The 21,135-nt window shown below is 43.7% G+C and overlaps 1 protein-coding gene across 1 annotated transcript in view; it reads right to left on the bottom strand.

The window, feature by feature from the left end:
• Il1r2 (interleukin 1 receptor type 2) overlaps positions 1-21,135 on the bottom strand; it is a 44,364-nt gene that overhangs the window by 5,297 nt on the left and 17,932 nt on the right. Inside the window, exons 2-6 of the mRNA XM_048353539.1 lie at positions 17,776-17,903; positions 16,600-16,861; positions 10,137-10,317; positions 7,954-8,122; positions 1,272-1,334 (exon numbers count right to left, since the gene is read on the bottom strand). Of these exons, the coding sequence (XP_048209496.1) occupies positions 1,272-1,334; positions 7,954-8,122; positions 10,137-10,317; positions 16,600-16,861; positions 17,776-17,903 (803 nt within the window). The remainder of the gene's footprint in view (positions 1-1,271; positions 1,335-7,953; positions 8,123-10,136; positions 10,318-16,599; positions 16,862-17,775; positions 17,904-21,135) is intronic.

Below are 21,135 nucleotides of genomic sequence, written 5' to 3'. Positions count from 1 at the left end.
GCAACGGGCATCCCTCAGCCAACCGGAAATCCTTCCTGTCTACCCCAACGCTCCACTGCGAAGTCTGCTTCTCACAAGGAAATACAGTTTCCTCATACAAGTCTTTTCACACCAAGCTTTCCTATTTACTATGTCTCTAGAACCTTCCGCCAGTCCTCAAAGTGGGTGAAAATCCAGAAATACACGAATGGCTTCACTGAGGCCACTCAGCTCCTACAGGGCATTCTGAATTCTTCTACAAGCGATTCTAGTTACTTAAGAAAGTTCCAGCGACTGGTCCTCTCAGCTCTAACCATTCCCCTGGGAACGCTCCATTCTAAGATGGCACTCGTTCCCAATCAACCTTTCAATAAATAAATGAACAAACAAATAAATAAATAAATGCCTTTTCTAAGGATGGCGCCCTCTGCAGTCTTCAATGTGATAGCGCAGGAGTCCCTTACCTAACTGTGATTCTTAGACATTATTAGACATGTTCTTAGACATTATTAGACATGGAAGGTGCTCGGTACGCTTGGTACGCAGCAATCTCTTGCCTGCATGTCAGAATGCTATTAGTATAGTCCACTGATTGCCCTCACAGGCCACTCCTGTGGACCATCCAACAAGTAGGGCAGCCAGGATAGCCTAAGCCAAAATGGAGTGAAAAGTATGAAATCTTCCATGGTACTTTGACTATGCCACTCAACCTGCTGATCAGTTGTTTTGGTGGTAAGAAGCTGTCTCTGGACATCTACTCTGTGTTGTTGTTGTTGTTGTTTTAATTTTACATATTTACTTTTTGTGCCAGTACTAGGGCTTGAACTTAAGAGATGGGCCCTGTCCCTGAACTTTTTCACTCAAACCACAGCTTTTCTTCTGGCTTTTGGTCGGTTAATCATAGATAAGAGTGTCATAGACTTCCTGCTTGAGCGAATTTCAAATGAGGACTCTCAGATCTCAACCTCCTGAGTAGCTAGGATCACAGGTCTAAGCCAGATATGCAAAGATATCTTGTTGTGTTTAGAATTTATAAGTAGAGTTTTCATGAAGCAAAGTAGCCTTGACTTCAAATAATACCATTCCTAACAAGGTTTGACAAAGGAAAGTGCCCCCCGTACTTGTTCCCTGGGCCCAACCACTGGGGTTCTAAGGTCTCCACCCAGGCACACGGTACCCAAAGGAACCACAGGTGTGGTATGGTGTGGTCAGCAGGCCACAGGCCCTGAGTCCTGATGCAGAGATTGTAGGAATCACCATCGGCATGTCATGGCTGTCCTTGCAGGCCTTACCCAGAGAAGCTGTTACAGTCTCGAGGGGAGAAATGATTACAGGGATTGTTTCCTCTCTTCTTTCTGAGAAAGTCGTAAGGAAAAGAGAATCCATTAGGAAAACCTTGATTTTGAGCTGACACTCGGTTTCCATTGTTATCTAATTAAGTTTCACCATACGGCCAGTCATTGTGCTAATCAGCCCTTTTCTGGCAAAGGAAACACAGTTGATCTCCTCACAAAATTGAGCATTTGGAGGCCAATGCTTTTCCCAGCAGAGAAGAGACTTTACTGGAAGAGGCGACAGTTACACATTCCAGTGACAGATGGTCTTTGTTCTTTGCTCTGAGATAAACAATTAGTCCTTCACCTCCCAGGCTTCCGGAATGCACATTGGTGGTAGCCACAGGCTAGGCTGTGCTCACAGGTTTCCACTCCTGTCCACAGTGCCTACCACAGAACACTGAAGATTCACTTCGAAAAGAATAGCCACAGGGAGCCAAGTTCTGAGGGCTCATGCCTGTAATCCTAGCTACTCAACAGGATGAGATCTAAGGACTGCGGTCCAAAGCCAGCTAGGGCACCAAAGTCCATGAGACTCTTATATCCTATTAACCACTCAAAAAACTCTAGAAGTGGAGCTGTGGCTCAAGTGACAGGGTGCTAGTCTTGGACAAAAAAAAGCTCAGAGACCACACCCTGGCTCTGAGTTCAAGCCCCAAGATCAATGCACACACGCGCACACACACACACACACACACACACACACACACACACACACACACGGACTGAAGAACTAAATGACCTGTCTATAAGGCTAACCCCACCCCCACACTGAGAAACAAATCCAGTAATGGGCCACTGATGTCTTGTTAACCAAGGAAATAAAGTCTTCAGAGGTGCAGAGGTTAGTGTCTAGGGGATTAAGGATTAGAACTAGCTTAAACAAACTGGGCACCCAAAATAGTACAAAAATGACAGCTGAGGATGGGCGAGAACTAGGAGCTGTCCCTCAACTGGCTTCACCACCCTCTTTCCTTCTACAGAGTATTTCAAAATCCTCACACGGATAAACAATAGTCAGGGTGATGGTAAAGCCTGAAGAGCTGCTGGCTCCTACCCTACAGCCCCCTCAGAGCTATACGGGGATGGGACAGTGGCTGGACTATACGGAGAGAGAGAAAAGCCTCCAGGATCTCGTATCAAAATGGTTACTCAAAGCGGGGGGTGAGCCACACAGATAGCAGTGGTCAATGCCCAGTGCCTAATGGAGAGGGGGATGGGGCCTGAGATTTTGCACCTGTTGTAAGGAGTAGCCATCCAGGTGAAAATGCTGCTGCTGTCTCAGGACCACACTTTGAGAGGCCACCGAGCCTGCAGTAGGCTAACAACATAGTATAATGTATAGGTTGGTGCCCCCTAGTGTTTCTGTGTGGTATCACACCAACACAACAGTAGACCCTGCGGAAAGAAAGGCTGAGAAAGACGCCATTCTCCCTGTGGGGAGAACAGGAAGGTGATATGAATGGATAATCACGGGTCAGGAGAAGAAATATAACCTAGGAGTGCATGGAAAATATGAAGCATTGATTTAAAAAAAAACGAACTTCTGGATTCTCTCTGAGGAATTTTTCTTTCATAGACCCAATCATGGGGGTCAGTAGGGGATACCAGTCCTGGGGCTTGAATGCAGAGCCTCACTCTGTCGCTTGACTTTTTTTTGCTCGAAACTGGGGCTCTATCACTTGAGCTAAACATCCACTTCCAGTTTTTTACTGCTTAAATGGAGCTGAATCTCACAGACTTTTCTGTCCGGGCTGCCTTTGAATGGTGATCCTCTGGTCTCAGCCTCCTGAGTAGCTAGGATTATAGGCGTGAGCCACCAGCGCTCCACTCATAGACCAATTATTTAAGACGTTTGTTTTCAAGGCTCTCGGAAGTGCTTGTAAAAGTTACCATTGAATGCTACTATACTGTTGGTGGGAATGCAAACTTGTTCAAAAGCAGTATGGAGGGTCCTTAAAAGACTAAACAAAGAACTTCTTTATCCAGCAATTCCACTCCTAGGCATTTATCCAATTGACCACAAACCAGGCCACACTAAAGCTACTAGTACAACCATGTTCACTGAAACAGTATTTTGTTTCTGTAAAGACGGTGTACAGAGGAGTTACAGTTGCCTAAGTAAGGTAATATGTACATTTCTTTTCAAACAATGTTACCCCTCCCTGCAGCATTTTACCATAGCCAAGATATGGATTCAACCCAGATGCCCCTCAGTAGAAGAATGGATCGAGAAAATGTGATATATATATATATATATATATATATATATATATAGAATGGAATTCAATGCTTCCATCAGAAAGAATGACATTGCTCCATTCATAACAAACAGAAAAAATTATAGCAAGGGAAGAAAGCCAGACCCAAAGAAACATAGGTTGCATGATTTCCCTCAGTTATAATAATTAGGATGAGTCTAAAAATCTACAAGTAAACACAGAGGATCGTAAATGATGAAAAATACACTTGAACATGATAAACAGTATCCTAAACATCCATACCATGAGACCAAAGGAGGATATTCTTAGGAGATGACCGCAAAGTCTTAATAAGTATGTGCATATGATCATATAAAATGATGCTAATTGAATTGAACTCCCAAGTTATGGAAACAAGTGGGTTTCGTTTTTGTTTTAACATACTGTGTGAAGTTATTTCTTTTTTCTTTTGTTTTTTTTTCTTTGCTTTATCCCCTGCATCACTGTTTTTTTATTTTGGTACCCTGTGTCTTGTTTATACATTTATCTGACTTGGGGAAGGAAAGGGGAATAACAAAATGTGAGACAAAGGACTAAGGGTGAGCCAATACAACAGCGATACTCACAAAACACTATGTTGGAAATGAACTTTACAACTTTGCGGGGAAGGGAATCTGAGGGAAGGGAAAGTGGAATAACAGTGTTTAACAAGAATGTACTCCTTACCTTACAGAGGGGTTACAGCTACATAAGTCAGGTAATGAGTCCATTTCTTTTTGACCAGTGTCACTCCCTCCCTTATTTGTACCTTTTGTCTTGTATGTAAGTCTATCTGATTTGGGGAGTAGAAGGGGAAGCACAGAAATGGAGCGACAAAGGGTAAACTGATTCAGCAGTGATACTCACTAGACACTATATTGAAAATGAACTGCAACCTCTCTCTACATCACCTTGACAATAATAATAAAAACATTTTTAAGGTTCCAAATGAATCAGCTATTCAGTACATAAGACACATGACATAGTCTTCAGCTCTTTGGTATATAAAACATGGCATACGGGTCATTAGGGCTTTTTTTTCTTTAGTTTTGAGCACTTGTGATTAGAGCTATTTTACACCTTTTTTCCCCTCTGACTAAAGGAGAGACATGTTTTATTTCTTTCCTTTTTTTGGAGCAAAATATACATACTATAAAGCAAACTTTTTTTTTTTTTTTTTTTTTGGCCAGTCCTGGGCCTTGGACTCAGGGCCTGAGCACTGTCCCTGGCTTCTTCCCGCTCAAGGCTAGCACTCTGCCACTTGAGCCACAGCGCCGCTTCTGGCCGTTTTCTGTATATGTGGTGCTGGGGAATCGAACCTAGGGCCTCGTGTATCCGAGGCAGGCACTCTTGCCACTAGGCTATATCCCCAGCCCTATAAAGCAAACTTTTAAAGCATGAGGTCGGTGGCACTAGATTATAAACATGTTTGTACTAGCTTCTGTTGAACATGTTTTTATGTATCTAGAATAAGTACATAGGAATGAGCTTGCTGGATCACTGAACAAGTATGTCTTCAAATGTACAAGAAATTGTGAGATGGGTTTCCAGCCTGGCTGGCTGGACCAATCTGCATCGCTGCCAGCAGGACATGGGCATTCCTGTCCTTTCCATCTTCACCACTCTTGGGAATTGGAAATTTTGGGAATTGGAAATTGGTAAACACCGCCGCCCCCCCCCCCATGCTAATAGAAGAATGTGTGTGTGTGTGTGTGTGTGTGTGTGTGTGTGTGTGTGTGTGTGTGTGTTGGTATGTGCAAGTGTGCTGGTCAGGGGCTTGAACTCAAGGCCTGAGAGCTGTCCTTGAAATTTTGTGTTCAAGGATAGCACTGTACCCCAGGAATCATACTTCCACTTCCTTGTTAGTTGGAGATAAGAGTCTCATGGACTTTCCCACCCTGGGTGACTTTGAACTGTAGTTCTCAGATCTCAGCCTCCTGAGTTGCTAGGATTCCAGGCGTGAGCCTTCAGATCCTGGCTGTCTCTTCACTTTTGCAGTCGTTTAATGTGTACCAGTCTCAGTCCCTGCAACAGTGGACATGAGCAGATAGTTGGTTTTGCCATCCAAGTACCTTCTTTGTGAAGGATATCCTCAACATTCTGTGCGTTTTGAAATTCTTTCCACTCCTTCGTGTTTGGAGTTGTTCGTGCTTTTGGCATGCAGGCCCATCACTGGGTAAGTGGCTTCCAGATTCTTCTCTTGTCTTTTATGTTTTTTGATGAAAGCTATTTTATCATTTTTACTTATCAAGAGGAGAGGACATTTTCTCTGGGTTTTTTTTTAAAGATTTCTAATCTGATTTTTTATCTTATGATCCCTTTTTAATTCATTTGTATAAAGTGTAAAGTTTTTTCTTTCTTTCCTGTCCTCTTCTTTTCTTTTCCTTTCTTTTTTGTTCTATTCCTGGGGTTTGAATTGAGTGTGTTTACTCTCAGCTCCAGGCTTCTTTTGTTCAAGCTTAATGTTCTACCACTTGAGCCACAGCTTCATTTCCAGCTTTTCTGGTGGTTAATTGGAGGAAAGAGTCTTACAAGCTTTCCCGCCCAGACTGGCTTTGAACCCCAATCCTTAGATCTCAGTCTCATGAGTAGCTAGGAGTATAGAGGTGAACTACCAGCACCTTGCTGAATTTTATTTTTTAAAAACTTTTGTTTATAAAAAAAAAATCCTACTGGGATTTTATTTGAATCCTACTAAATAAAAATTAAAACAATAAAAAAAAAACAGGCTGGGGATATAGCCTAGTGGCAAGAGTGCCTGCCTCGGATACACGAGGCCCTAGGTTCGATTCCCCAGCACCACATATACAGAAAACGGCCAGAAGCGGCGCTGTGGCTCAAGTGGCAGAGTGCTAGCCTTGAGCGGGAAGAAGCCAGAGACAGTGCTCAGGCCCTGAGTCCAAGGCCCAGGACTGGCCAAAAAAAAAAAAAAAAAAAAAAAAAAACATAGGATATTTTCCAGGGAAGTCTAGGTCTCACTCACACAATTTTCTGCTATTTGTCCCAAATTTTCTCCCAAATTTTACCTATATAGGAGTTATGGAATAAATCTTGAAAATGGTAAACCGTAGACAACCCTGTCCCCAAAATTATTTTCAAGTATAGTAGTTTCTGATACCAGTTGAGCTTCCTCGCTCTAAAAATTCAGGCTGAAGTATTCCAACAACCCTAACTTTTTTTTTTTTTTTGCCAGTCCTGGGGCTTGAACTCAGGGCCTGAACACTGTCCCTGGCTTCTTTTTGCTCAAGGTTAGCGCTCTACCACTTGAGCCACAGTGCCACTTCTGGCTTTTTCTATATATGTGGTGCTAAGGAATCGAACCCAGGGCTTCATGTATATGAGGCCAACACTCTACCACTAGGCCATATTCCCAGTCCACCACCCTAACATTTTGAGTGTCAATATGAGGCCACAAGTAAAAAATTCTACACCATGCAAGTTTTTATGCATTGAATTATTTAAAATGATGTAGGACTGGGTGTGGTGGCACATATCAGTAATCCTATAACTCAGGAGGCTGAGGCAGGTAGATCATGAGTTGGAAGCCAGCTTGAGTATATAGTAAGCTCAAAGCCAGCCTGGATTTATATCAAGTTTGAAGCCAGCAAGGACTATCACAGAAAGGAAGGAAGGGAGGGAGGGAGGGAGGAAGGGAGGGAGGGAGGGAGGGAGGGAGGGAGGGAGGGAGGGAGGGAAGGAAGGAAGGAAGGAAGGAAGGAAGGAAGGAAGGAAGGAAGGAAGGAAGGAAGGAAGGAAGGAAGGAAGGGAAGGGAAGGAGGGAAGGAGGGAAAGTGGGAAAGGAGGGAGGGATGGAGGATGGGATGGAGGATGGGAGAGAGGGAAGGAAGGGAGGAAGTAAAGGAGGAAGTAAGGGAGGGAGAGAGACAGAAAGAGAGAGAGATTGAGACAGAGAGAGAGAAAGAGAAAGAAGCCATGTACCAGTAGCTCATGTCTGTACTCCTAGCTACTCAGGAGACTGATATCTGAGAATCACAGTTCAAAAATCATCCCAGGAAGGAAAGTATCTAAGAGACTTACAGTGCATCTCCAATTAAACTAAAAAATTCTGAGTAGCTCGAACTACAGGCCTGAGCCACTGGTTCTGAGCTGAAGGCAATCCAGTGCTGAGCGTTTGCCCTTTTCTAAAGAAACCAGTGTTCTGCCCCCTCTGGCACTAGGTTTATGCCTCTGTCTTAGCCTATTCACTTTTAACTCTTTTTTTTTTCATCTTTTATGATTTATATCTTTCAAAGTGTCACTTACACGTCTCATCACCCTTTAGAAGACTTGATGTATCCATTTTCCCTTGCATACGAAGGACATTACAGAGCTTCAATGTGAGCCTCAATTTGCTCTTAGATTTGTCGGTGGACAGGAAGGGTAGGGACCTTGGTACTTACTTTTGACGAGAAGTTCGATATTCCTAGAGACATTGTATTCCTTGCCCCTGAGAGCGAAAGTCAGGACACATCGGAAATAGCCTGCATCCTCCATAGATGCATTCAAGATGATCAAGCGTTTGCCAATTCCCACAAATTTGCTGTTGTTTTCATCCAAAAGCACAGAATCCTTAAGTGAAAATGTATTTATACATTATTAATATGTACCGTTACTAATATATTATTATAGTATTATATTACTCATTGCTATATTATATTAACATTAATATATTAATATAATATTTATACATTATTAACATAATGTTGTTCATGTAATGTAATTAATTAATTAATGTGTATCTCAATCAATCAGTGTTGAGTTCACAACCAAAATATTACCTGATGTTGGCTTGTTAAGAGTGTTTTTAGAAAAGGGTGTTTACGGGTTTTGTTTTGCTTTGTTTATTTTTTCTGAAGACTTTTTGCCTAAGTTGACCTTCTCAATCTCCATTTCTCCCTAGTAACCTGGATGACAGGTGTGAGGCACCACATACATCTGGGCTTTTTCCTCTGCAGGTGAAACCTGTTGTCTGTCTTCTGAACAATCTTTCTAACCTAAAAGCTGAGCCATCTTATTCATAGGAGCTGGCTACTCTACTTTCAGAAAATAATTGTGACATTTGCAATATTAAATCAGTATCATACATATTATGCATGCATAAATACCTACATATTGTATGTATCATATAAACATACAGTCTATCATATCATATCTGTTACATAGCGCTTACAGTTATACCAACCAACTGGTCTACCTATCACTGACACTAGCTGACTAAGTTAATTCCCATCATTGAATAACTGTCCTTTTAGTTTCAATCTCTAGAGTATATTGACAAATGCCTTCAGGAAATGGCCCCAGCAAGCAACAGTCCACATAGGAATACTTAAAGGCCACTTTAGGGGCCACATTCTACATTGTCTTTGTCATAACCACGCCACGTGAAAGCAGGAACAAAGATGGCTATGTGCCAACAGAGTTTTATGTATGGACACTTTGTGTATTGAACTCTAGATATGAAATGCAATCTTCTTCTATTTAAAAGGTGAAAACAACTTTAGTTCATTAGTGAGGCAGACATGGAGAAGCTCAATTTGGCTCCAGGCTGTACTGTGCCATCCTGAGGGCTGCCTAAAGGATGTCTGGCAATCTCACTAAGAACCATCAAAACACTTGATTTTGATTTCATCAGATAAAGGGGAATTTACTTGGTTAGTTCAAATGTTGTCATGTGCTCTTAAAAAAAAAAAAAAACTTTTTTCAGGAGCAAGGCACTGGTGACTCATGTTTGTAATTCTAGCTACTTGGGAAATTGAGATCTGTGGATCACACTTCAAAGCCAGCCCAGGCAGAAAAAGTCAGTGAGACCGATTTCCAATTAACCGGTAAAATAAGCTAGAAGTAGAACTTGGGCTCAAGCGGTAGAGTACCAGCTGTGAACAAAACATCTAAATCAGCTAAATAAGAGCACAAGATATGAGTTCAGGCCCCAATACTGGCCCAAAAGTGGGGGAAAAAATCTTCTTTAGTAAGTATATAATTTTATTACAGAAACAGGAATTTTATAGGCAAATAAATGATATACTAAAACACCATTTTCTTCAGCTAGTCTTTATTCATTTTCTCTTCTGCCTTCACAAATCAGTTTTGAGAAACCTCATCCAATCCACACACAGCTAAGGAAATATCAATAAGAGCCATTGTGTGTGTGTGTGTGTGTGTGTGTGTGTGTGTGTGTGTGTGTGTGTGTGTGTGCTGGTCCTGAGGCTTGAACCTAGGGCCTGACTGCTATCCTTAAGTTCTCTTTGCTCAAGGCTAGTGCTCTAACACATGAGCCACAGCTCTACTTTCTGCTTTAAAAAAAAAATAGTTTTAGTGGAGACAAACAAGAGCCTCACAGACTTTCCTGCCTGGGTTGGCTTTGAACCGCATTCCTCAAATCTCAGCCTCCTGAGAAGCTGGGATTATAGGCATGAACCCCTGGCACAGACATTCTTTTTAATTGTGTAATACATATATTTAAATATAGGTACATGTAATATATGTAAGTGAAAACAATGGATTATCTTCGAAAGTGGGTCTTAATACAGTTTGCCTGTGGCTGGTAGAGCATCATCTGCGATGGTGTGTGTTTGAGGTGTACCTTGTACCAGCGAATCTTCGTATCAGTTCTGTGAGGGAGGAAGGGCCTCAGGTCAGGACACACTAACATCCCAGTGGTTGACAAAGTCACAAATTGAACGTAGGAGATGAGCTTCAGGGAAGCTTTTGTGTTCATAAAAACTCTCAGCTCAGTGGACATTTCACCACATTGAGAGGCATTTCTGGTTTAAAAGGAAAGACATAAGGAAGAATAATAAACAGCCAGAAACGGCAAAATATAAAGCTCAATGAAATGAACAATGTTTCTCCCAGCCCCATTAACTTCTGTATCTTCGCTTTCTTGGTGAGGATGGTGTTTCAGTTCCTTTTAAGTCCTTGGGGTACAAAGAGCACTGCATCCTAATTGAGTAGAAACAGCCATTTTTCTGTGCTTTGGCAGATAATCAATCTTTCACCAGCCTGATACCAATGCCATCAAAAGCCACTAAGGAATCCCCAAGTCCTCTCAAAGGATCTTGAATATTCCAATTCCTAAGCCTGTGCCAGCTTCATGATCTAGAGAACCATATCTGAATGGAGAGCTTGTCTCCTAATGGAGCGCTTGTCTCCTAAGAGCCATTTTCCATAGAAGGAAAACTTCCTGTGCCTTTCTCTTGGGAGTCATTTACCAACTGAAGTCCAGCAGAAAGCTGTGGGAACTTCCTCTAAACAATACAATTGTTTGCAATCCTGCATGGAGGGAATGCACTTCTGAGTTTAGTTTTTAAGTGTTGCTGTGGTTGTGCATGTGCGTGCGTGTGTGTGTGTGTGTGTGTGTGTGTGTGTGTGTTGACCCTCCACAATTGCAATGCCAAAATTCTAGCAAAACCCTAGCACTGAGAAAACAGCAGTAGCCAAACTTTGCTGGAAACACAGAGGAAATGAATGGAAGATGGTAACTAAAACAAATGGTCTTTTTTTTTTTTTTTTTGTATTACTTGGGTTTGAACTTAAGGCTAGACACTGGCAGGCAAATGGGGCATGGCTCAAGCATTAGAGCATTTTGCTTTGAAGGTATTTTCTTTAAGTAGGATCTTGAATTAATGCTCAGACTGACCTGAATACTTTCTGCATAGCTGGGAATGTAGGTGTATACGTCTACACCCAGTTTTTATTTGTTGATATGACAGTCTCATGAACTTTTAGCCCTGCCCAGCCTCAAATTGCAATCCTCCTGGTCTCCATCTCCCAAGTAGCTAGAATTACAAGCAGGAGTCACTGCAACTAGCAAAAGCTAATTTGTAAGCTAAGAAAGCAAGGGATTATGGGGCTAGCTTAGTGGTTGAGTATACGCATACCATGCATGAGGTACTGGGCATAATCCTCAAAACATACAGTAGAAAAACATACATAAAAATGCAACTATCTCAGCTAAGTTTCTAATTACCTAAGATACATGATATATTCAATAAGATGATAAAGATATTGTTACCTGTGGGATAATAATTATACAACAAAATGAATCACAGTATATAGCCAAAGAAGCAATGGAATATGAAAAATATAGGCAAAAGAAATGCTGTTAACTGCTTACTACTGAAAGGTAAGAACAATCATTGGAACATATAAAACCAATGTCTATATTATATTTCCATATCTGGTTTCAAAAAAGATAAAATAGATGAGCGAACATTTTATGCTCAGAAAAAGGAAGGAAATGAACTCTCGGCTGAAAAGAATGTAGGATCTCACTTCAAGTCGAAGAAATAAGAGAATGAGGCTAAAGAACAGGGCGCATGGGCAGGGAACATGGCCTAGTGGCAAGAGTGCTCGCCTCCTATCCATGAAGCCCTGGGTTCAATTCCCCAGCACCACATATATAGAAAACGGCCAGAAGTGGCGCTGTGGCTCAAGTGGCAGAGTGCTAGCCTTGAGCAAAAAGAAGCCAGGGACAGTGCTCAGGCCCTGAGTTCAAGGCCCAGGACTGGCCAAAAAAAAAAAAAAAAACAGTGTGCACTTGAAAAGTTATCATGAAGATAGCTAGACAGATGCTGAGCTGTGCTTTATGTATATAGCTCATTTATTCTCACTTCTACAAGGTGGGAATTATTATAACATGTTCATGAGAAAAGTTCGACACACAAAAAAATTAGGTAATCGCTTAAGTTGGCCTGGCTATTGCTAGTCACAGCAAGGCTGAAAGCCCAGCAGGGCTGAGGAAGTCCACCCATTAAGGCAGCACTTCTGGGAACCAAGCCTACCAGACATACTGAGAGTCGCGAAGCTGCTCACACACGGATCTGGTAATTCCCCTTGGGCTGAGCTTGGAGGCCATTTGTTCCAGGAACCTCACCGCGACTGCTCTGCATGGCAGAAAGTCTGCGTGGGTTCTAGGTAGCGTGGTCACCAAAATCACAAGGCAAAGCAGGCTTATGTCCTGTGACTGCACAGGCCAGAGTTATTACGGCAACCGCTGGTCATTGTCACTCTACTTGAAGCCCAGCATTGAGCCATTGGAAGGGAGTCTGAAAAGTCAGCCAGGAAAACGTCCCAGACCTAAAGAAAGGCGTGTCAGTATATTGAGATTCCCACTGCTCCTCTACCTCAGAGCCATTTTAAAAAAGTCCTATAAAAATAAAATAAAAAGCTGTGCACCATTGGTTCACACCTACAATCTTATCTACTCAGTGAACTGAGAACTGGAAGATCAAGGTCCGAAGCCAGCCTAAGCGGAAAAGTTTGTGAGAGTCCAACTAACCAGCAAAATATTGGTGTGGAAGCAAGGCTCAAGTGGCAAAGCACCAGCCATGGGCAAAAATGGTAAGCAAGAGTTCAAGGCCCGGGCTGGGAATATGGCCTAGTGGCAAGAGAGCCTGCCTCATATACATGAAGCCCTGGGTTCAATTCCCCAGTACCACATATATGGAAAACGGCAAGAAGTGGCGCTGTGACTCAAGTGGCAGTGCTAGCCTTGAGCAAAAGGAAGCCAGAGACAGTGCTCAGGCCCTGAGTCCAAGCCCCAGGACTGGCCAAAAAAAAAAAAAAAAAAGAGTTCAAGTCCTGATACTAACACACACACACACACACACACACACACACACACACACACTCGCATATACACAGAGACTGACTGGAGCTGATGTTGACTGAAACTCTTCAGTGCATAAGTAACTCCTTTGCACTAAAGATGTCACTTTCTCTGGGTCTCATTATCAATGTGAATGGGCAATGACGGTTTCTCTTTAACTATGTTTATGAAATCTGGAAGGGCTCAAGCCAACTGGTGGATGATGCAAACAGATCCTTGGGGAAGAACAGAACAATAGCTGGAGAGGAAAATCTATTTCCCAATCAGGCCAAGGTTCTATCTTCACCCTTTCCAAAGAACCAAACGAGGAGACTTTTGTGATCACCAACGTGAGCCTTTACCACGTTACCCTCCAAGAAGCAACTGCATATGTCAAGATTGTTCAAGAGGGAAAGGAAAGACTTTCCACGGTGGTTTGGTTGTCTTATTTTGTTTTGTTTTATGTGAAACTTTCACATGAAGCTAAAACCTCACATCACACTGTACACAAAAAAATAAATAACTGAAAACATTTCAAAGAACCACATTTTAAAGACTAAAACTATAAAGTTTCTAGATGGGAATTTCTAAGGGAATCATGACACTGGTTGGGGCAGTTAGTCTTGATGTCAAAAGCACAGACAAATACAAAGAAAGAAATCAAAATTACTCAAAATTGAAACCTTTCCTACATCAAATGACATTTTCAACAGAGTGAATGAGGAATCACAGAATAGAAGAAAATATTTGCAAGCCATATGGTTAATGAGGGCTTTATATTCAGAACTTTTACAAGACAACAAAAATACAATTTTTAAAATGGGCAAAGGAGCCCAGGCACTGGTGACTCACTCCTGTAATCCTAGCTATTCGGGAGTCTGAGATCTGTGGATTGTGGTTTGAAGCCAAGCTGAGCAGGAAAGTCCCTAAGACTCTTGTCTTCAATTAACCATCAAAATGCCAGAAGTGGAGCTATGACTCAAGTGGTAGAATGGTAGGGGGGGGGGGAGGCGGGGAGGGGGGAGAGAGAGAGAAAGAAAGAGAAAGAGAGAATAGAGAGAGGGTGAGAGAGAGAGGGCAGGAGAGAGGGGGAGAGAGAGAGAGAGAGAGAGAGGAACAACAAAAATTTGTATCCCCTTCCTGTGGTTGTTCCTGTACTATCACTGTATCCCATCTGAGTACCCTGGATACTGTGTATACTAGTATTAGAACTAGGGAAGGGAAAGGGAATATCAAAATTGAGAGACAAAGGATAAAAAGACAAATGACTCCAGAAGCAATACTTACAAAACCATTTGGTGTAAACCAACTGAACAACTCATGAGGGGAGAAGGAAAGGGAGGGGGGAGGGGGGAAACGAGGGAGGAGGGAACAGATTGTACAAGAAATGTACCCACGGCCTTACGAATGAATCTGTAACCCCTCTGTACATCACTTTGACAATAAATAAATATTTTTTAAGCAAGCAAGAAACAAACAAAAAACACTCAAAGATAACCTCTCTGAACATCAGCTTGATAATAAAAATTTGAAAAAAAAAAAAAAAAAACACTCAAAGATAGCATCCAGGATTCAGGCTCGGAAGTTCCAGCCCAAGGGCTGACCTGGAAAGTAAGGAAGCGGGAGGTGGGGGGAGGACTTGAATAGATGGGTCTCCAAGGAAGAAAAACAAAAGCCAAATAATACATCAAAAAATGCTCCTCATTGGGCTGGGAATATGGCCTAGTGGTAGAGTGCTTGCCTCGTACACATGAAGCCTTGGGTTCAATTCCCCAGCACCACATATATAGAAAAAGCCGGAAGTGACGCTGTGGCTCAAGGGGTAGAGTGCTAGCCTTGAACAAAAAGAAGCCAGAGACAGTGCTGAAGCCCTGAGTTCAAGTCCCAGGACTGGCAAAATAAATAAATGCTCAGCATCACTAATCGCTAGGGACATTCAATTCAAAACCACAATGAGATACCATTTCCTACCCCTGAGAAACTGTTATGAAAAGTGGGAAAAGAAAATAAGCATTAGGAATGTAAAATGATGCCTCCACTATGGGAAACAGCACAGCAGTTCCTCGCAAAAACTAAACATACAAGTGCTAAAGGATCCGGCATCTTCTCTTCTAGAAATATATCAAAAGAACGACATCAATGAATAAGCTGCATACAGGAACTTGCACACTCACGTTCATACTGGCCTATTCACAAGAGTCAAAAGACAGAACCCACCCAAGTACCTGTGGACGTCATTCTGAGTAATTCTCAGCCTAGTAAAGGAAGGAAATTCTGACACAGTATGACACAGATGAATCTTTAAGGCATCACGCCGTGCCATCAGTAGAACAGTCACAGCAAAACAAACATCATGTGAGTCTACTGATAGAAGACAGAGACATAGCAACAGAAAGTAGAAAGGAGGAGTCAACCTCACAGACACAAAGGAGAGCTGTGTTCAATGGGGACAGAACTTCAGTACGGAAGGATGAAAATGCTCTGGAGATGGTCACAACAGCCATGACAAAGAACTTACTGGTCCTGATACATACACTTAAAAATGGTTAAGGTAGCCCTCGGTAGCTGTAATCCTACATTCTTAGGAGGCTGAGCTCTCAGGATCTCAGTTCAAAGCCAGCCCAGGCAAGTAAATCCTAGAGATTCCAGTTAACGAGCAAAAAAGCAAAAGTCAAAGTGTGGCTCAGGTGGTAGAACACCAGCCTGGAGGAAAAATGCTGAGCAAGAACATGAGGCCCAAAGTTCAAGCACTACGACTAGTGTGTACGCGCGTGCGCGCACGCGCACACACACACACACACACACATACACACAAAGTAAATTTTTGTTATGTGTATTTTGCTATCTTTTTTTTTCAAAAGCAACAAGGCAAAAAGTGGGGGAGACCCGTTCAGAATGGTGTCCTCTAGCATCAGCTCTCCTGTGCATGTAAGCAACTCGGGTTCTCTTACCCATAAAACAGGCGATCTGACTTAATTATTTCTAAGACCCCACCCAACTCTAAAATTCTACACAGGATTCCAAATCTGTTTCTTATTTCGTTAGCTTGTGGACTGATCCATGAAGAACATAGACCAAGCTCCTCCCCTGCCTTCTGATAGGGTAGACAAATGAGAGAGAGAGAGAGAGAGAGAGAGAGAGAGAGAGAGAGAGAGAGAGAGAGAGAGAGGCATCATGATCAAGAAAACATGAAGGAGCAAGGAAAACATGATCAAGAAAACAACAACAGGGTATAGGAAAGCCTTCCCCAAAGAAGTGACATGTAAGCAAAGACCAGGTACATCAAAGGAGAGGAGGGAGCTAGAAAACATCCAAGTCCCGGGCACTCCAGGGGCAGCCAGAACGCCATATGGATTCTCACTCGGGTACTTGGAAATCCAGACTGTCAGTCAAACACCTGCAGAAACCCCTTGTTCCAGGAGGAGTGCTCCCCCAGCCCTGTCCCGCGGGGGCTTACCTGACCGTGCAGATGTAGGTGTCAGAGTCCTCCCTCGAGGCGGGCAGGAGCCAGAGAGCACCATCTCCAACCCACATCCTTGGTTCTTTTCCTGGGACCAGCTGGGCCGAGCTGTTTCTACGCCAGGCCAGTTGGATGTGGGAGCTGGCATTTGCCTCTACCGGAGACTGTACCAGAGGACACGTCAGAACCACAGGTTCCCCTTCCAGCCTGTATTCTGCTTTGTAATGCTTACCATGATATTGGCAGGGGGTTGAAGCCGCTGAATGGGGAGACCACAGAGACATCCAGGCGTTAGGTCCCAGCACTTCCCACATCCCAACCCTGCCCAGATCCCAGACTGAAGCTGCCATCAGCCGAGGGGCACATCTGAAGATGCTGCATGTCCCAAACAACATAAACCAATCCCGGGGACCCACGCAACACCCTCTGTTACCATGATTTCAGGAATGCCAAGCCAGGCGCCGCTTATCAATTCCAACCGTTAGTCAGATAACCACTCTCAATGGGGACAACCTCTTGTTTGTAATTTGGTTTTATTTTTCACTGGTTGACATTTTAAGCAGATCTCAGAAGGAAGATCAGAGTTCTGACAAATTATCTGGTTGAATTCAAAGGCACTATTTTTTTTTTCTGGCCATGGGGCTTGAACCCAGAGCTTGGGCACTGTCCCTGAGCTCTTTTGCTCAAAGCTAGCATTTTATCACTGTGAGTCACAGTACCGCTTCCTGTTTTCTGTGGTTCACTGGAGATACACATCACACAGACTGTTCTGCTGGAGCTAGCTTTGAACTGAGTGTCTCAGATCTCAGCCTCCTGAGTCAAAGGTACTATTTTTTTTTTTTTGGTCAGTTGTAGGGCTTGAACTCAGGACCTGCTTACTGTCCTTGAGCCTCTTTGTGATCAAGACTAGCGTTCTACCACTTGAGCCACAGTGTCAATTCCAGTACTATTTTTTTAAGAGTAAATTAGACATATCTTAGATTTGTTCCTTGGTAAGATTGATCCACACCAGGGCTTGAGCAAATGAAATGAGCAAGGAGCAGCACTGTTTATTCACTAAAACATGAATATTTTGTACCTTGGTTTTTGATAAAATAATGAAATACTATTTGGAAATTTCCTCCCAGAAAAGCTCCAAGCTTTTTCCAAGCCCTTTTCCAGCTAGCTTCTTACCTGCTTGTTCCCCTGGCTCAGTGGTCAAGGCAGAAGCACACACTGTCAACATACACAAGATGAGCATTGTTTCCAGCAGCTTCTGGAAAACACTGGAAGTAGCCATCTGGGCTCCAGGCCCCTGTGGCCTAGAGGAGAAAAGAAAAGAGTCTCTCAAAGTCATGAACTCCCAAACAGAGACGACTTGAAGATGGCCCCAGAGCCAGAATCCTGAAGCTGGCCTTAATCACGGAAACACTTTTCATTTCTCTTTTTTTTAAGTAAGAAAACTCTAAGCTTTTGTATTTTTTTCTTTATGGTTCTATTTCTTGAACATGCCCCCAAGTCAAACTCCCAGAGCACCTGCAGATCAGCTTTGATTAGGAGCTCCCTATCCTGTTTCCAGCTGGAACATTCTAGAACTGTAGCCCAGGTTCCCTTGTCCCTCAGCTTAGTCCGCTGTCCAAGCCCCCCCCCCCCCACCTCCCAGTAGTACTCCGTGTTTTCTTTCGACATCATTAAGCACAACCTCCCGCGAGGGCCAGGGGCCCACTTCATTTTATTGCAGTTCCCTCTCTAATTCCCATCTACTACCAAAGGCCAAAATGTCCCCAACTCTCACTTGTCGGAAAGCTCTCTCTATGCAGCCAGCCCTCTAGCCAACGATCCTACCGCTGCACACAGCCAACCACAAATGGAAAGTATTGTTTGCAATTGAGGCCAAGCTAGCTGGTGCGGTCGGTTACCTGCTAGCCTTCCCATGTGCTGTGACCTTGTCTCTCAGGAAGTTCCTGGGCTTCTCTTGCTCAATTGGAGTCAAAGGTCACGAAAGGACTGGCAGTGCGACCCGCATGAGTCTCAAGCATCAGAAGGCAGGGTCGGCACCCCGGGGAGCGGGGGCCCCCACCGGCTCCCCACGGCATCCAAAAGGAACGCTTAGATGCGTCGGTTAGCAAGGAAACAACTCTCCGAAGGCAAACCTGCAGTTGCACAGCCTCCGTTTCCCTCTACCGGGCAATGTCCCTCGGCCTCCCGTGTCCCTCAGCTCCAGCCCGGCTTCCCCCGGAGCTGTGCTCACACTGCTGGCTCTGCCGATGGCGTCGTCCCCCGGCTGCCTGTGCACAGAGGCCCCATCTTTCCATCCCAGCATTCCCCCCATGTCCTTCTCGGCTTCTAAGTCACAGCACCCACCGTTCCTCGTCACTGAACACTCGTGAACGCCTGGAGAGTGAAGACATCTGCTTATTCTACCTCATTCCCCTCCCGGGAGGTCTCCTCTTCCTTCCTCTGAAACGAGGAGAAGGCAGCTCAGGAAGGTCTCCATCCCCTGTGACTCTTTCCTGTTAGCAAGAATGTTGACCGGGAGGCACTGAAATCTTGCTCATTGGTGACTTGTATAGGCCAGATTCCTTTCCTGGGGGTGTAGGCCAGGAAGCCTCCCGTGGCCATTGTTTAACAAGGCTGGAACTCTCAAAGCACAGTCCTCCGAGTGGTACTAACAATCAGAGAGTGAGTCATCCACATATTGTAAGTAAGTCCCATTCCTTAGTGGTAGTGCTCTCAATTATTTAGCCAAAATTGGGTTCCTATAAATCGGGATCGCGCCATTCGAAGGTATGAATGGAAAAGAAAGCACATAAAGCATGTTTAAAAAAAAAAAACCATTGGCCCCAGGGACCTGGGTAGTACGCCCCATTGAGTTTCTTAATTGGACACAGGGACTGCATAGTCTAATGAGTCTAATTCCAGGTCCAAGACATCTCTTTAACAACCAGTTTCAGGCTTGTGTTTTAATGGGCCATCAGGAATGTGTAGGAATTTAAAATAAGGACTATCAAGGAGCACTATTAGATGTTAGATACTAGCTCTACAATAACCTGTATTTCATGTAGAGAAAGAGGGGCACTTTGTTTAAACATACAGGGAAGTTCATATGTGAGGGGGAAAAAATCACTGTGCTGTTGACACTGGGACGAAGGTCAACAGACTGAGTCAGGACAGCGAGACGAACTCAGTGTCCAATAAAAGTCTGTTTCTACCTGCCACAACAAAGGCTAATCAAGCCTCCACTGATATGACAGTCATTTTTTTCCTTTGGGCACAGTGACTATGCCTCTTAGGGTAAAGTTTGAGTTCCATGTAGGCTGCTACCCAGTCGTTGCTCTGGGTTAGTTGGAGCAGACCTTATTAAAAAGCCCTTCCTTCCAGGAGTAAACACACCTGTTCTGACCCACCTGACCTACCTCCCATTGGAAGCCTGTTGTAGATAACCCTAGTCCTTGTTACCTTGAGGCATAGTAGTCCATTTAGGGCAGCCAAAAACTGAGTCCTTTTAATTTCCTATTCTTGGGCTGCTCACCCTATCTCTGTTGTTAGAGACTTTCAAGGCTTCCTCTATCAAGGTTAGCACTCAAGTCTGAGGACCTGCTTCAAGTTTTTGGAACCTCCCTCAGATAGCTGGGACAGCCTGTGTTATTACAATGTGTAGCCACAAAGGCTCTTTCTTCCACTGCTTCTGGACCAAGTTTGATGATTTCTCAAAAGGCCCCTGAAAAGTAGTTCAAGAATGCCATAGAACTGTCTTCTTTTCTTCTAGGACATCTCCCTAATTAGCCATTAGGCTAAATAACGAATTTAATTAAACATCTATTAATTACTTCTAATAAGACCTTCCAGTCTGACTGGGAATATGGCTTAGCGGTAGAGCGCTTGCCTAGCATGCATGAGGCCCTGGGTTCAATTCCTCAGCACCACATACACAGAAAAGGCTGGAAGTGGTGCTGTGGCTCAAGTGGTAAAGCACTAGCCTTGAGTAAAAGAAGCTCAGGGACAGTGCTCAGGCTCTGAGTTCAAGCCCCAGGACTGGCAAAAGGAAAAAAAAAAGGTATCCATTCTAACTACATGTACAGAGTTCTCAAGATCCCAAATAAGATCTGCAGGAGAGACACATCTTCTGTAGCTCACTGAGCGTTACATCCCAGAGTGCTGCCTGCTAACCCGTCCGCTTCCTCAGCAACCTTCCGAAGAACGCCTTTCTTTTCGTCAGGGGTTCAGCAACGGGTTAAGAATGCAGTAACAGCCCTCCGAGTCCGCGCGAAAGTCACACACAACCTGAAGAACTCACCTCGGAGCCTGTCAGGGTTCTCTGAGAAGCTATCAAATCTTTCCTCACATTGGACCACATCTTTTACTAAAAGGGAAACTTATATCCTGTTAAGTTCCCTATCGCTTGGCACTTGCCCAAAGCACCAGCTAATACCCTTGAGGAGGAATGTCAGCTAATTCGCCAACCCAGAACTCATTAGAAATGAGATGGATGGGGTAGGGGATCTGGAGGTCAAAGAAGAGGAGATACATCAACAAGGAAAACACAGAATGGAA

Source organism: Perognathus longimembris, chromosome 8 (genome assembly GCF_023159225.1).
Source record: "Perognathus longimembris pacificus isolate PPM17 chromosome 8, ASM2315922v1, whole genome shotgun sequence".
In the NCBI taxonomy this organism is placed as follows: domain Eukaryota; kingdom Metazoa; phylum Chordata; class Mammalia; order Rodentia; family Heteromyidae; genus Perognathus; species Perognathus longimembris.
The sequence above is the reverse complement of the archived record's forward strand: the minus strand, read 5'-3'. Positions and strand labels throughout refer to the sequence as shown.